Consider the following 14023-nt stretch of genomic DNA (forward strand, 5'->3'; position numbering starts at 1 on the left):
GGAAGTTAAAAATGATCACTATATACTGAAAGATTAATTTGGTCACTTGGATTTTGATTTGACCATTTGAATTTTTCATCGTTCTATACTCCTATGGTGTTGAGTCTATTGAGATGTATGTCACCTTTTTCGGGCAGGTGATTATTTTACAGGATTTATTTGCCTTTTAAAGAAAGAAAATTACTCCTTCAAAAAGATTACTAATTTTTTTTTATCAAGTAATCTAAGGTAAAACCATAATTGTCATGGCCAAACTTTAGGATAAGGATGATGATTATTTTTTACCTCTCCGTTTTTGTTGTCTCATTACCAGGAAGTTTATTGGAAAAACAAATAATTGATCGTGCTTTTGTTGATGTACGTGTCACAATTAGCGGAAAACGACTAGTAACTAAGATGGTTTAATTAATTTAAAGAAAGAAACAAGAAAACAAGAATGAAGTAATCTACAGGCAATCAAATGATAATTTTCTATTGGTTAATGACTCGTCAACATTAGAATAAGCTTAGATTAATCATTAGAGTGCCTAATTAGTTGAAATGAGAGTTCACGAGCTTTATTAAACGTTTTCTTATTGTCCCATTGTCCATATACGTTTCTCCCTACTCCCTAGTATTTCCCTTATATATGACATTGAGTTTTCTATTAAAAAAAATATTTTTGTTAGTGTTCACTTTTATCCTAATAATAATGGAAGGCTTTTAATAAATTATAATGTCACATAAGTTCTTCGAATTTGGATCTCCTTGTATTATGATTGTACAAAAGCCATGCGTGTTGCGATATTGATCCTTGTACATGATACGTCGACTTGAATAAGGATTCGTTATGCTGGTGGATGTCAATCATAACCCCTAGCTTTGGGTCGTGACATAGGTGGTATGACACCATTTTCACATAACCATCAATAGGTGGCTGCCCCCATTCACTGACTTGTTCATTGTCATTGTCCCCACCTTGAAACGTGAATTTGGTTAGGATTTTTAAGTTGTTCAACCATGATTGCTACCTTCAGAAGTTAACGAGACAAACAAAACTAACAAACAAAAAATAACAACTGGAACAAGGAATGTTAATTAAAACACAATGGTAATCTCTTAACACAGATTGCTCTCCCATAATACTGCCAAATGTTTAATTACCTAATTTGCTTGATATCTCCACAATGGTCTTAATTCTCCAGTACCCATTATCAATATAGGATCTCTACACGAATAATTTTCCTAGCCGTAAAAAAAGACTATACACTATTTATACATGTTTATACACACAGTATACATATATTATTTTTAATTTAAACAGTTGAGTGTGCGGCTATTTTAAATTAATTCTTCTATCAAGAATATCCCAATTAATAGCCAGTTTATCCCCAACCTAACTCTCCCATGTTCGGTTGAGTTGAAAGTTGAAACTCGGTGCATACTGCAATTTCAGAGTAGAAGCCAAACTGCATTGAGAAGTCTCTTCTCAATCACATTGGACTATCTCAAACTGAATTTAGTGCAATGAGAATTCAGAGTCAGATTACTAAAATTAGAACAAAAATTCCTGTAATCTACAAAATTTTGCTGTTGTACTACAATTTAATTTAGTTCATAACAGTAATTGTTCAATTGGAAAGTAAAACACTACAAAATCCTAGCATTTAGGCACCTTATTACAGCATTCTGACAAAATTTCCTAGCAAAAAGTTCAAATTAGACTCTTGGGACCAAAGCTTGGATTTTAGAGTACACAACTATTGAACGATACATGTCCCTCTGGGGGATATCCGACAAAATTGGAATGATGCAGAGAAGAACAGCATGGCCCTTGCGCGAAGCATGAAACGCACAAATCGAGAAATTATCCCAGAAAACTATTGAAGGATACAGTTGTCCTAAACCATTTTAGTCTTCTCTCCAATTGTTGCCACACATCTTATTCTTGCATTTGTAAAATGTAGTCATGGGCTCATCTGCTGATCTTATTTGCACTTGATAATATGCTGCTTCCCTGTAACCACACGCTGGACATGGCACTGCCAAGAGCAAATAAAACAACAAAAAGACAAGAGAAAAAGATGCATATCAGCCTTAAATTGTAGCCTGGTGTCTAAAATAGAAATAACTCCAATTTATGTTTTTGGTAACAACATTAGTGCCTCCGGCATATAAAGTTCCAGCATCACAACACTTACTACGACCATTTAAAAGATCTCTCGGACTTGTTTACAAGTCCCAATTAGAAAGGTAATCACACAAATACACACACACATATTCAAATAAATATTTCTCTCCTCAGAAACAGAAAACGCTAAGAATCTTCTTTTAGCTGCTCAAGGTCGTCATCATTACAAATACCAAACGACCAATTCATAATGTTCCCTTTACCTCACTTTATTTGGTTTGAATTGAACTTCAGAGATTAAAATAGAAAATTTGAATGTTTTGTAATATTTGAATTTGCAAGATACTCTGTTTATTCCTAAGCGTCTTTCTTGTTGGGGCAGCACCATTACTAAAGAAGAGTTGGAGTTCTTTTATACTTAAATAGAAATGAGTCCCAAATTAGAATGATTTGAAGACTGTAAACTCTTTTATAGGTGCATCATGCTCTTTCGATAGTAGAATCTATGTTGCTCAAACTCTCTAAAAATGTCGCTAGATGCGTGTCGTATCCTGCAAAAGTAATGTATTTTTGGAGGATCTGACACGGGTGCGGCAGCATTTTGGAGAGTCCGTGCAACATAGAGTAGAATAACAGAAGTGTCGAAAACCCTTACGAAACACTTATAGTTAGGAAGTGAACAGAACTTTGAGACAACCTAAAGAAAGGATAATAGTAAATTTGAACAGAGGGTGTTATTACAGTATTAGTTTGACTTTGTCAAGGTTGTAGTATTGTCATTTTAGCAAAGAGATCCATATTTTGGAGAATACTCAGCAGCTATTAACTCAAACAACATGGGAAAGAAGGAGCAGTACTTTCGGATCTTAAATTTTCCAACTCATAGCTGTTAATTAGTACCCCTTCATGTGAACAAAAGACAAGATAAAAATTCTGATACTATTGGATCGCAAGTACTTGGCCTTTCATAAAATTCCATATTTCATTTTTTCTTTAGACCAACTCATCAAAGCATTAATTAGGTGAGCCTCTTATTCATATAACATCTTCATTCCCTGTAACCACACGCTGGACACGGCACTGCCAAGAACGAATAATACAGCAAAAGGCAAGAGAAAACAATGCATATCAGCCCTACATTGTTGCGCGGTGTCTAAAACAAAAATAGCAAAGCACATGTTTTTCAGACAGCTTTAGTGCTAAAGTTCAAGCATCACAACACTTGCTACTACCATTCAAAAGATCTCTTTGACTTGTTCGATTAGAAAGTGAATCACACAAAGACTGAAAACACATGCACACACATATATACAAATAAGAAGTTTCTCTTTCTGAGAAACAAAAAAAAATAAGAATCTTCTTTTACCTGCACAAGATCGTGAACATTACAAATACCAAACTACCAATTCAGACTGTTCTCTTTATATCTCATTTTATTTGGTTTGCGTAGATCTTCAGAGATTAAAAGAGAATTTGAATGTTCTGTAAGTTTTTAGACTCTATACTTTCTTATAGGTGCATGTTGCTCTTTTGATAGTATAATAACAGAAGTGTCAAAAACCATAAAGAAACAATCAGAATCAGGAAGTGAACACAAATTTGAGACAACCTAAACAAAGGATTATAGTTAATTTTGGACAGCGGGTGTCATTACATATCAGTTTGACTTTGTAAAGATGGTAATATTGCCTTTTTAGCAAAGAGATCCATCTTCTGGAGAACACAGAAATTAAGTCAAACAACATGGGAAAAAAGGAGCAGTACTTTCAGATCTTAAACTGTCTAACTCATAGCTGTTAATTTAGTACCCCTCATGTGAACTAAAGACAAGATAAAAAATCTGATACTACCGGCTTGCAAGTACTTGGCCTTTCATAAAATTCCATATTTCATTTTTCTTCAAACCAACTCATCAAAGCATTTAATTAGGTGAACCCTCTTGTTCATATAGCATCTTCATCGACAAATTCAGAAAAGGACAAAATGGGGAAGAACAGCAAGAATGAACCAAAGAGAAAAGAAACTGAAGCTATCAAGAAAAGTGTGAATAAGATTTTCCAAAAAGTAGCATTGCAAGCACAATGACTTCATCTTAAAGGCTTAGCTAATCGAGCTAAAATGAAAAGACTGACGTAACTTGTAAAAGTTGTGTAATCCGCCAATATGACATAAAATAACCACTAAGCAGACAGCTATTATGTTCAAAGGCTGAAATTCATGTTGGAAAATAAACTTTGGCACACCATCTGTATTCTAATACAATATGCAGCATGACAAATATTGAATAAAGGCAACGCCATAATGTTTCCAAAGTTGCATCTGTATATAGAGGAAGGCAAAGAAGGGACACAAAGGAGTCAACCCAAGCATTAAGATGGATTCCTTTCACTAGAAAACCTTATGATATTTCATAGAACCAAGTATTACTATCACAATTTCATACCGACATTCTTTAATTTTAAACTGTCACCGTGATTTTATCAAAGTTACCTCAATCTATGTATATGTACACACGTACATAAGAATCAACTACAAACTAATTGAGAGAATAAATCTCTGTAAAAAAAAACATCAAATATATGGCCTAGGAGGCAAGCTATTGAATCTAATCAATTCATTTGTCTCAACAACCTAGAACAAAAAATCAAAGACAGCATAATTTATACTCAGTCTTCTAGAATTATGGACAGCAAACAGGCGACGTGAAAGAATTAATAGAAGAAGACTTTTTTTTTTTTTACCAATCAGTAAAACTACAAATTGATACAAAAAGAATGTGATTGCAAGAATCAAAAGAGTGTTTCACAGACACTCAACCACACAACCAACAAATATCAGCTGTCAAATGATAATAAATAAAGTAAATAGTTTTCTTTTATACTTTACTAGTTATTAGGGTAGACTGTCTACATCACACACCTTGGGGTGAGGCCCTTCCCCGTACACTGTGTGAATGCAGGATGCTTTGTGCACCGCGCTGCCCTTTTATTAGTTATTAGTCCAGTAATATATAATCTTATCAGAACATTCAAGCAATTACAAGTTCTTAGAAGAAGGGCCTATATTTACTCATAAGAAGAAGGGCCTATATTTACTCATACTTTAAGTTTTGCTTTATCCTTATAAAACAAACAGTCAAGAGCCAGTTATACCCTATACCCTACAGCCCATTAAACTCAATGGACAACCAATTATAAACATAAAACATTCAATATTATATATACACATCTTTCTTCTCTAACTATAAGTACTCCAGAGGTTTTTCGAAATAATCAGCAATAATTTGGTTGTTGTTATAAATAGTTTGTACATTGGATGCTACATTGGATGCCCATATTGTGAATAACATAGTTTGTACATTGGATGCCCATGTTGTGAATAGCTTAAAGATTAAATCTCCTACTTTATGTCCATCATCTTTACTTTTTATGCCTACAAAAGGCTATGTAATTGCAATGGAAAGATACCAAAGTGAAAGAAGAAAAGACTTCTTCTTTCTTTCTATCTCTTCTTATTTACATTTTACTGCATTACTTTTATTTATAACACGTTATCAGCGCGAAGCTCTAATTTTATTCTTAACTCCCGCTAAGTTGAGCCATATTTTATTAAGGTATGTATCATTATAATCATTTTATTTATGGCAGTAGATATCATATGCTCATTGTTTGTAGATTACTTGTGCTCTTGGGCATCTTAAATAGTTCAAGTACATTGCAGTGATAAAATAACTATTTCCTTCCGTACTCAACTCTTAGAGGACCTCAAAGCCATCAAACTAGCTATGCACTAATGACATACTTATAATATTCATGGACTTCCTGGATCAAAACATATCTTTAAGGCATTTTGAAGAACTGTGAGAAATGAATTGACAAGCAATAATTTTATAGTTTAATTACTTTATATTTATTGGAACATATAAATAATGTTAGTCACGTTCAATTCTATTAACACATATATATCAATAATATAAAGTGAAATGAAACAAGTATGTAATTTCTACTTTATGGCAAGAATAAATGAAATAGTAGATTGTTAACATGATATAACTCTATTTTCATTTCTTTTACCTTAATTGTTTTGTTTTCATTAATTGTTTATTATTATAATTATTTCTCTAACTTATTCATCTTTTATGATAGTTTTCATTATGTCAAATTTATCAAAACTTGAATTTGTGGCACTTGACATCACCGGGAGGAACTATTTATCATGGGTCCTTGATGCTGAAATTCACCTTGACGCTAAAGGTCTTGGAAATACTATTATACAAGGAAATGAAACATCAAATCAGGATAAAGCGAAGGCCATGATTTTCCTTCGTCATCATCTACATGAAGGGTTAAAAACTGAATATTTAACCGTTAAAGATCCACTTGAATTATGGATTAATTTGAAGGATGCATATGACCACCTAAAACTTTCGGTATTACCGAAAGCTCGGTATGAGTGGATACATTTAAGGCTGCAAGACTTTAAAACCGTAAGTGAGTATAATTTTGCTATCTTTAAAGTAAGTTCTCTATTAAAATTATGTGGAGACACTATCACAGATGAGGACTTATTGGAAAAAACTTTTTCTACTTTTCACCCTTCAAATGTGGTGCTACAACAACAATACCGTGAAAAAGGTTTTAAGAAATATTCTGAGTTAATCACATGCCTACTTGTGACAGAGTAGAATAATACTCTATTAATGAAAAATCATGAAGCCCGTCCCACTGGGTCAGCTCCATTTCCGGAAGTGAATGCTGTAGCAGCATATGATAAGTTTGAAAGAAAACAAAATAATTACCGTGGTCGTAGACATGGTCGTAAACGTGGACATGGCAGGGGACGAAACAATTATCGTCATTATGGTGAAAATATATTGGAGAACAATAAGGGTTCTCAAATTAATCATTCAAAAGATAAAATTAGTATGTGTCACCGATGTGGTATGAATGGTCATTGGGCACGCATTTGTCGTACGCCAGATCATTTTGTCAAACTTTATCAAGCCTCCCTCAGAAAAAAAAGAAAATAATGTGGATGCAACTTGACCTTTCAAAATAATGATGATGAAGCAGGTCCTTCTAACAAATATGATTCTAAGGCACATCTTGCATATAAAGATGATGATTATGGAGGCCTAACAAATATTACTCATTTAGAAGCTGGAGACTTCTTTGAGGATATTGACTGAAGAACTAATCATCTTACTGGGGAATGAAGCTATAAAAGTTGTTATTTTTATGTTTGCAACTAGTTTATTTTTCTTGAATGTATTTTACTAATGCATCATGTGTTGCTAGTTTTTACATTCCTAATGTATTTTTTAATGTTTTTTTTGTTTGTGTTTCATATTTCTTATGATGTATTTTTTGTTTTTTTATGAAGAATATGAAAATTCCCCAATCTTCAGTTGGACTCAAGATTAATAAAGATGATATATGTCTTCTGGATAGTGCTACAACACACTATTTTAAAAGATAAGAGATATTTCTCTTATTTGGTAATGAAAGAAGCGAATGTTAACACAATATCCGGTAGTACAAGATTAATTGAAGGTTCTGGAAGAGCCAATTTATTACTACCAGGAGGAACAAAGTTATTGATGAAGCACTATATTGTAGTAAATCTCAAAGAAACTTATTAAGTTTCAAAGATATTCGACAAAATGACTATCATATTGAGACTACAAATGATGAAAAGATTGAATATCTTTATATTACTACAATAACGTCCGGTAAGAAATATGTGCTTGAAATGTTACCTGCTCTTTCCTCCGCTTATACTACACAAGTATTAACAGGATTGAAACACATGCCGTAGTAAACGAGAAGTTTACTAATCAAGATAATTTTATTATTTGGCATGACCGATTGGGCCATCCTGGTTCTAATATGATGCGTAAAATAATTGAGAATTCACATGGACATGCAATGAAGAATCAGAAGATTCTTCAACTTAAGGAATTGTCTTGTGCTGCATGTTCTCAAGGAAAATTAATTATTAGACCATTAACTATTAAAGTTAGGATGAAATCCCCTGCATTTTTGGAACGTATACAGGGTGATATATGTGGGCCCATTCACCCTCCATGTGGAGCATTCAAATATTATATGGTTTTGGTAGATGCATCTACAAGATGGTCACATGTGTGCTTACTATCAACTCGCAATATGACATTTGCGAGATTGTTGGCTCAAATAATAAAGCTAAGAGCACAATTTCCAGATTATGCAATTAAGACAATTCGTCTTGATAATGCTGGTGAGTTTACATCCCAAGCCTTTAATGATTATTGTATTTCAACTGGGATAACAATTGAGCATCCGGTTGCTCATGTTCATACACAAAATGGCCTAGCAGAATCATTGATCAAACGCCTCCAATTAATCGCTAGACCAATGCTTATGAGAACAAAACTTCCCATTTCAGTATGGGGTCATGCTATTTTGCACGCAGCAGCACTTGTGCGGATAAGGCCCACAAGTTATCATAAAGTCTCCATTGCAATTGGATTTTGGTCAGGAGCCAAATATTTCCCATCTTAGGATCTTTGGTTGTGCAATATATGTTCCAATTGCTCCACCACAATGCACAAAGATGGGTCCTCAAAGAAGGTTGGGGATATATGTTGGATATGAATCTCCTTCTATTATAAAACATCTAGAGCCGATGACGGGAGATTTATTTACGGCAAGATTTTCTGATTGTCATTTTGATGAATCAGTATATCCAACATTAGGGGGAGAAAACAAGCAGCTGAAAAAGAAGATAGATTGGAATGCATTATCACTGTCTCATTTAGATCCTCGAACAAATCAATGTGAACAAAGGTTCAAAAGATTATTCATTTGCAAAATATTGCAAATCAATTGCCTGATGTATTCACTGACCTACCAAGGGTGACTAAGTCACATATTCCAGCTGCTAATGCTCCAATTCGAGTTGATATCCCGGCCAGACAATTAATTAAAGCAAATGAGTTTAAGCCATGTTTGAAACGTGGTAGACCAATCGGTTCTAAAGATAAAAATCCTCGAAGAAGAAAATGAGCAAGTGATCAAAGTGAACATAACACAGAGGTAGTGGCTCAAGAAGAGCCCCAAGACGTAACAAATGATAAGACCTTAGGGGAGGTCCAGGTACCTGAAAATAATGAGAATGAAGAGATATCAATAAGTTACGTCTCAACCGGGAAAAGATGGAACCGAAATAATATTTTTATCGATAACATTTTTGCTTATAATGTTGCTATTGAAATAATGCAACAAGATGAGGATTTTGAACCAAAATCTGTCAATGAATGTAGACAGAGAAATGATTGGCCAAAATGGAAAGACGCTATCCAGGTAGAGTTAACTTCACTTGGAAAACGTGAAGTCTTCGGACCCATAGTTCGAACACATGAAGGCATAAAGCCAGTAGGGTATAAATGGGTTTTTGTGCGAAAACGAAATGATAAAAATGAAGTCGTTAGATATAAAGCGCGACTTGTGGCACAAGGGTTTCCCCAAAGGCCTGGAATTGATTATATGGAGACATATTCTCCTGTAGTGGATACTATCACCTTCAGGTATCTCATAAATATGGCAGTGCAAGAAAAACTTGATATGCATCTAATGGATGTTGTTACAGCCTATTTGTATGGATCATTAGACAACGAAATTTTTATGAAAGTACCAGAAGCATATAAAAGTTTTCGAGAAACTTGTTCAATAAAACTTCAGAAATCTTTATACGGATTGAAACAATCAGGTCGTATGTGGCACAATCGCCTGAGTGAATACCTGTTGAAAGAAGGGTACAAGAATAATCCAATTTGTCCTTGTGTCTTTATAAAAAGGTCTGGATCTGAATTTGTTATAACCGTCGTGTATGTTAATGATTTAAATATCATTGGAACTCCTGGGGAGCTTCCAAAAACAGTAGACTGTTTGAAGAAAGAATTTGAAATGAAAGATCTTGGAAAGACAAAATTTTGTCTTGGTCTACAAATTGAGTATATGAAAGATGGAATATTTGTCCATCAATCAACATACACCGAAAAGATTTTAAAGTGATTCTATATGGATAAAGCACATCCATTGAGTACCCCGATGGTTGTGAGATCACTTGATATAAAGAAAGATCCATTCCGACCTCATGAAAATGATGAAGAGCTTCTTTGGTGCCGAAGTACCATATCTTAGTGCAATTGGGGCATTAATGTATGTTGCCAATAATTCCCGACCAGATATAGCTTTCTTAGTAAGCTTATTGGCAAGATTTAGTTCTTCGCCAACACAAAGACACTGGAATGGTATTAAACATATATTCAGATACCTTCAAGGGACCATTGATATGAGTTTATTTTATTCAAATGAAGCCAAGCCATCATTGATTGGTTATGCAGATGCAGGATATTTGTCTGATCCACACAAAGGTCGATCTCAGATAGGCTATTTATTTACAAGTGGAGGTACAACCATATCATGGCGTTCGACAAAACAAACTATGGTTGCTACTTCTTCAAATCATGCAGAGATAATAGCCATTCACGAAGCAAGTCGAGAATACCTTTGGTTGAGATCAATAACTCAACACATTCAGCAAACATGTGGTCTTTCTTCGAAAGAGAATATTCCAACAATATTGTATGAAGACAATGCTGCATGCATAGCTCAATTGAAAGGAGTATATATCAAAGAAGATAGAGCAAAACACATTTCACCGAAATTCGTTTTCACTCATGATTTTCAGAAGAATGGTGAAATAGATGTACAACAAGTTCGTTCAAGTGATAATTTGGCTGATCTGTTCGCTAAGGCATTACCAACCTCAATATTTGAAAAGCTGATATATAAGATTGGAATGCGTCGTCTTCGAGACATTAAGTGATTTTTCATCAGGGGGAGTAACTATATGCTGCACTCTTTTCCTTAACCAAGGTTTTGTCCCACTGGGTTTTCCCAGTAAGGTTTTTAATGAGGCAGCAAACAATGCATAAAATAAATAACTATGTACATCCCAATATTTTTTTTTGTAAGTTCTTAATGAGGCACATTATCTTATATGGACATCCAAGGGGAGTGTTATAAATAGTTTGTACATTGGATGCTACATTGGATGTTCATGTTGTGAATAACATAGTTTGTACATTGGATGCTACATTGGATGCCCATGTTGTGAATAGCTTAAAGATTAAATCTCCTACTTTATGTCCATCATCTTTACTTTTTATGCCTATAAAAGGCTATGTAATTGCAATAGAAAGATACCAAAGTGAAAGAAGAAAAGACTTCTTCCTTCTTTCTATCTCTTCTTATTTATATTTTACTGCATTGCTTTTATTTTATAACAGTTGTTAATTTAAAATGAGGAAAAGTTGGTCAAGACATATTATATTAGTCAGAGGACAACACTAGCTCATCGAACAACTAATTCTTAGACCAAAAAATGAAAGCAGTGGCAGCAAATCATGAAAATACCAAGAAGCTATAGGTACAGAAAGTGCTAAGACCTTCAGCTGTTGAAGCATTCTCCATGTCATCTGTCGAAATAACTGGATCCATTTGTTTCTTTACTAAAGCTTGCTTTTTCTTCAGCTTAAGCTATCAAAAAAGGTGTAATTAAAAAAATAGTAAACTAACTGAACAGATAATCAAAGGAACTAAAAGCTATCAAGCAGTATCAATTATGACAAATTTTTCTGGTTATCTTACCCGAGTCTCTATGTTACATACAAAAGGGCACGAAGGGCAAAAGAATCTGGCTGGACGATCCATATGAGGCAACTCATATTGCAGTAACATTGAACAATCTGGGCAAAACTCCATTTGCAGCTAGCTTTCTTTCCTTGCAAAGACCTAAATTAGAGGTTCAAAGATTGCCTAAAATAAATAATCCGTCCTTTCTAATTTATGTGATACTCTTTTTATTGACCACACTAATAGCCCCGTTTGGCAAGCTGTAAAAATTAATTTATTTTGGGAATTATTTTTTTTCAAAAATGTTTTCTCAAAAGTTCTTTGCGCGAGAAGCAGTTTGATTTTGGCTAATTAATTTGAAAATCACTTCTGAGCAACAATTAGTGTTCGGCCAAACTTTAAAAAACTGTTTCTAAGTGTATTTTTCTCAAAAGTACTTTTCAAAAAAGTGTTTTTTAAAGAGAAGCTACTTATTTCTGCTTCTACTTCTCTCAAAAAATACTTTTTTTCCTTTCAAAAACTTGGCCAAACACTTTAATTTTAGAAAAAAAATAGTTTTGACAAAAAAAAAAAAAGAAGTATTTTTGCCTCTAAAGAAACTTCGGCCAAATAGGCTATAAGTCCGACATGGTATCAAAGTAGGTAGAGCTTCAAAGATCGCCTAAAATAAATACTCCGTCCTTTCTAATTTATGTAACACTCTTTTCATTAACGACAGTACAATAAATCAGACATGGTATGAAAGTAGGGCAGAGGTTCAAACTCCCCAATATCTGAACCAATCTTTTTATATATAACTTTCAAGAAGTCAATGTTTTGAACATTATAAACTTTGATGTGATGTTCTCTTTCGCAACTTTCAAGAAATCTTTTGAGCTTCGTTCACCACCCACCTGATCCAGCCTAGAGACTACCGTACCTAAAGGGCAAAAAATCAATTCTTGATTCACAAGGCCAACAAAATCTTCTAAATTTTACAATCTGTGAAAAGGAAGCAGTGAAATAAATAAAAGTTTAATTTTTCAGACAACATGGCACACAAAGTTCATCGTATTTCAGCATATGGGCTTTTGAAATTCGGGTTAAACAAGAAAAGAAACAGAAACGATTCAGCTTTTCTCATCACATTAGTGATTTTAGACTGTCACCATCAATATGAACAAAAATCAATTCTTTATCAGCGGACCAACAATTTGGTACCTAACAACTGAAAAACCCTTAGTTTCAAAAAAATCAGCATATGGGGTTCGGAATTTGCATTAAACAATAAGAGAAAACAGAAAAAGATTCAGGCTTTGTTAATCATATACGTGATTTTAGCAGTATGACCAGAGAAAAATCAATTCTTGATTCAGAGAACTAACAAAAAAAATTCCTCAATTTGGTGAACTGATTGAAACCATAAACTGTGAAGAGAGAAGCAATGAAATGACAGGGGAGAGCTTACCTCAAAAGTAGGTCTGTAATGGTGTCAGAATGAACGGCTGTTGCAGGGTTTTAGCCTTAGGTTTGAGTTATAGGGGGAAAAGATACAGGGTCTCGGGCAAATTTGGCATTTAGTTATAACGCATTAATAACCGCGTTATACCATACCTTGTACCCTCAATAAATACCCTCTTCTTCCTAAACCTGACGGTTCCCTCTCCCTTTTCCAAAATAATTTTCGCCATTAGAACCCACAAGGCTAATTTGTTTTCAAAAAACACAAAATTCAAAGTATATTTGTGGCATAAAACAAGATTGGAGGTGGAGTTGCAAGAAAAAGGAGGTCTACATTCACATTTAAAGTTTTCAAAAAACTTCAAAATATAGGTATTTGGCAGAAACTTTTTTTGTATAAATTGTATACATTATGTGTATTACATTTATATTAATTAATGCCTACGTAATTTCGAATATCTAGTGGAACTCGAATTTTTTCTACTATTTTTTAAATTCCAGAAATTAAAAATTTAGGATTATTTTTCTGCTTTTTTAAGTTCAATTTTTTTTTAAAAAAATAGGTGATTTATAATTCTGTGTAATTTGTGATATTTTATGGTATTTGTCATTTTTTTTTTAAAAAAGAAATTTTTCTAGAATTTACGGTATTTATTGATTTTGTTAGATATTTTATAATTGGAAAAATTTCTGAATTTTATTGTTTATTAATAATATTGAACTTATTTCTGTAATTGAATTTAAACAATTGTATGTTAAATACTGAACAATAATTATTTGCGCCCCATAACGT

At 33.6% G+C, this 14023-nt stretch overlaps 1 protein-coding gene and 1 pseudogene across 4 annotated transcripts; one reads left to right on the forward strand and one right to left on the reverse strand.

Annotated features, from left to right (window-relative positions):
- Window positions 1-1513: 1513 nt before the first annotated feature.
- Window positions 1514-13446, reverse strand: LOC107800054 (uncharacterized). Of its 4 annotated transcripts, XM_016623210.2 has the most exons (5): window positions 13238-13394; window positions 12684-12709; window positions 11806-11949; window positions 11604-11694; window positions 1514-2021 (listed from the first exon to the last, which is right to left on the reverse strand). In XM_016623210.2, exons 3-5 carry the CDS (start codon window positions 11917-11919, stop codon window positions 1891-1893), a joined length of 336 nt encoding a protein of 111 aa, XP_016478696.1. In that variant the 5' UTR covers window positions 11920-11949; window positions 12684-12709; window positions 13238-13394; the 3' UTR covers window positions 1514-1890. The 4 variants fall into 4 exon arrangements, with proteins under 4 accessions (XP_016478696.1, XP_016478683.1, XP_016478691.1 ...); XM_016623197.2 differs by having other exon boundaries at window positions 11806-12709; window positions 13238-13387; XM_016623205.2 differs by lacking the exon at window positions 12684-12709 and having other exon boundaries at window positions 13238-13385.
- LOC142166763 (U6 spliceosomal RNA) lies at window positions 1756-1864 on the forward strand (annotated as a pseudogene).
- Window positions 13447-14023: the final 577 nt, after the last annotated feature.

The sequence above is a fragment of the Nicotiana tabacum genome, chromosome 11, assembly GCF_000715075.1.
Source record: "Nicotiana tabacum cultivar K326 chromosome 11, ASM71507v2, whole genome shotgun sequence".
NCBI lineage: Eukaryota > Viridiplantae > Streptophyta > Magnoliopsida > Solanales > Solanaceae > Nicotiana > Nicotiana tabacum.

What these genes read in the sequence shown, in the direction of transcription:
- LOC107800054 (XM_016623210.2), bottom strand. Translation starts at nt 11,919, where the DNA reads ATGGAGTTTTGCCCAGATTGTTCAATGTTACTGCAATATGAGTTGCCT. An exon ending in TATGTAACATAGAGACTCGG is followed by an intron (nt 11,695 to 11,805) that starts GTAAGATAACCA and finishes CTTTTTTGATAG; the next exon opens with CTTAAGCTGAAGAAAAAGCA. An exon ending in GAATGCTTCAACAGCTGAAG is followed by an intron (nt 2,022 to 11,603) that starts GTCTTAGCACTT and finishes TGCTCTTGGCAG; the next exon opens with TGCCATGTCCAGCGTGTGGT.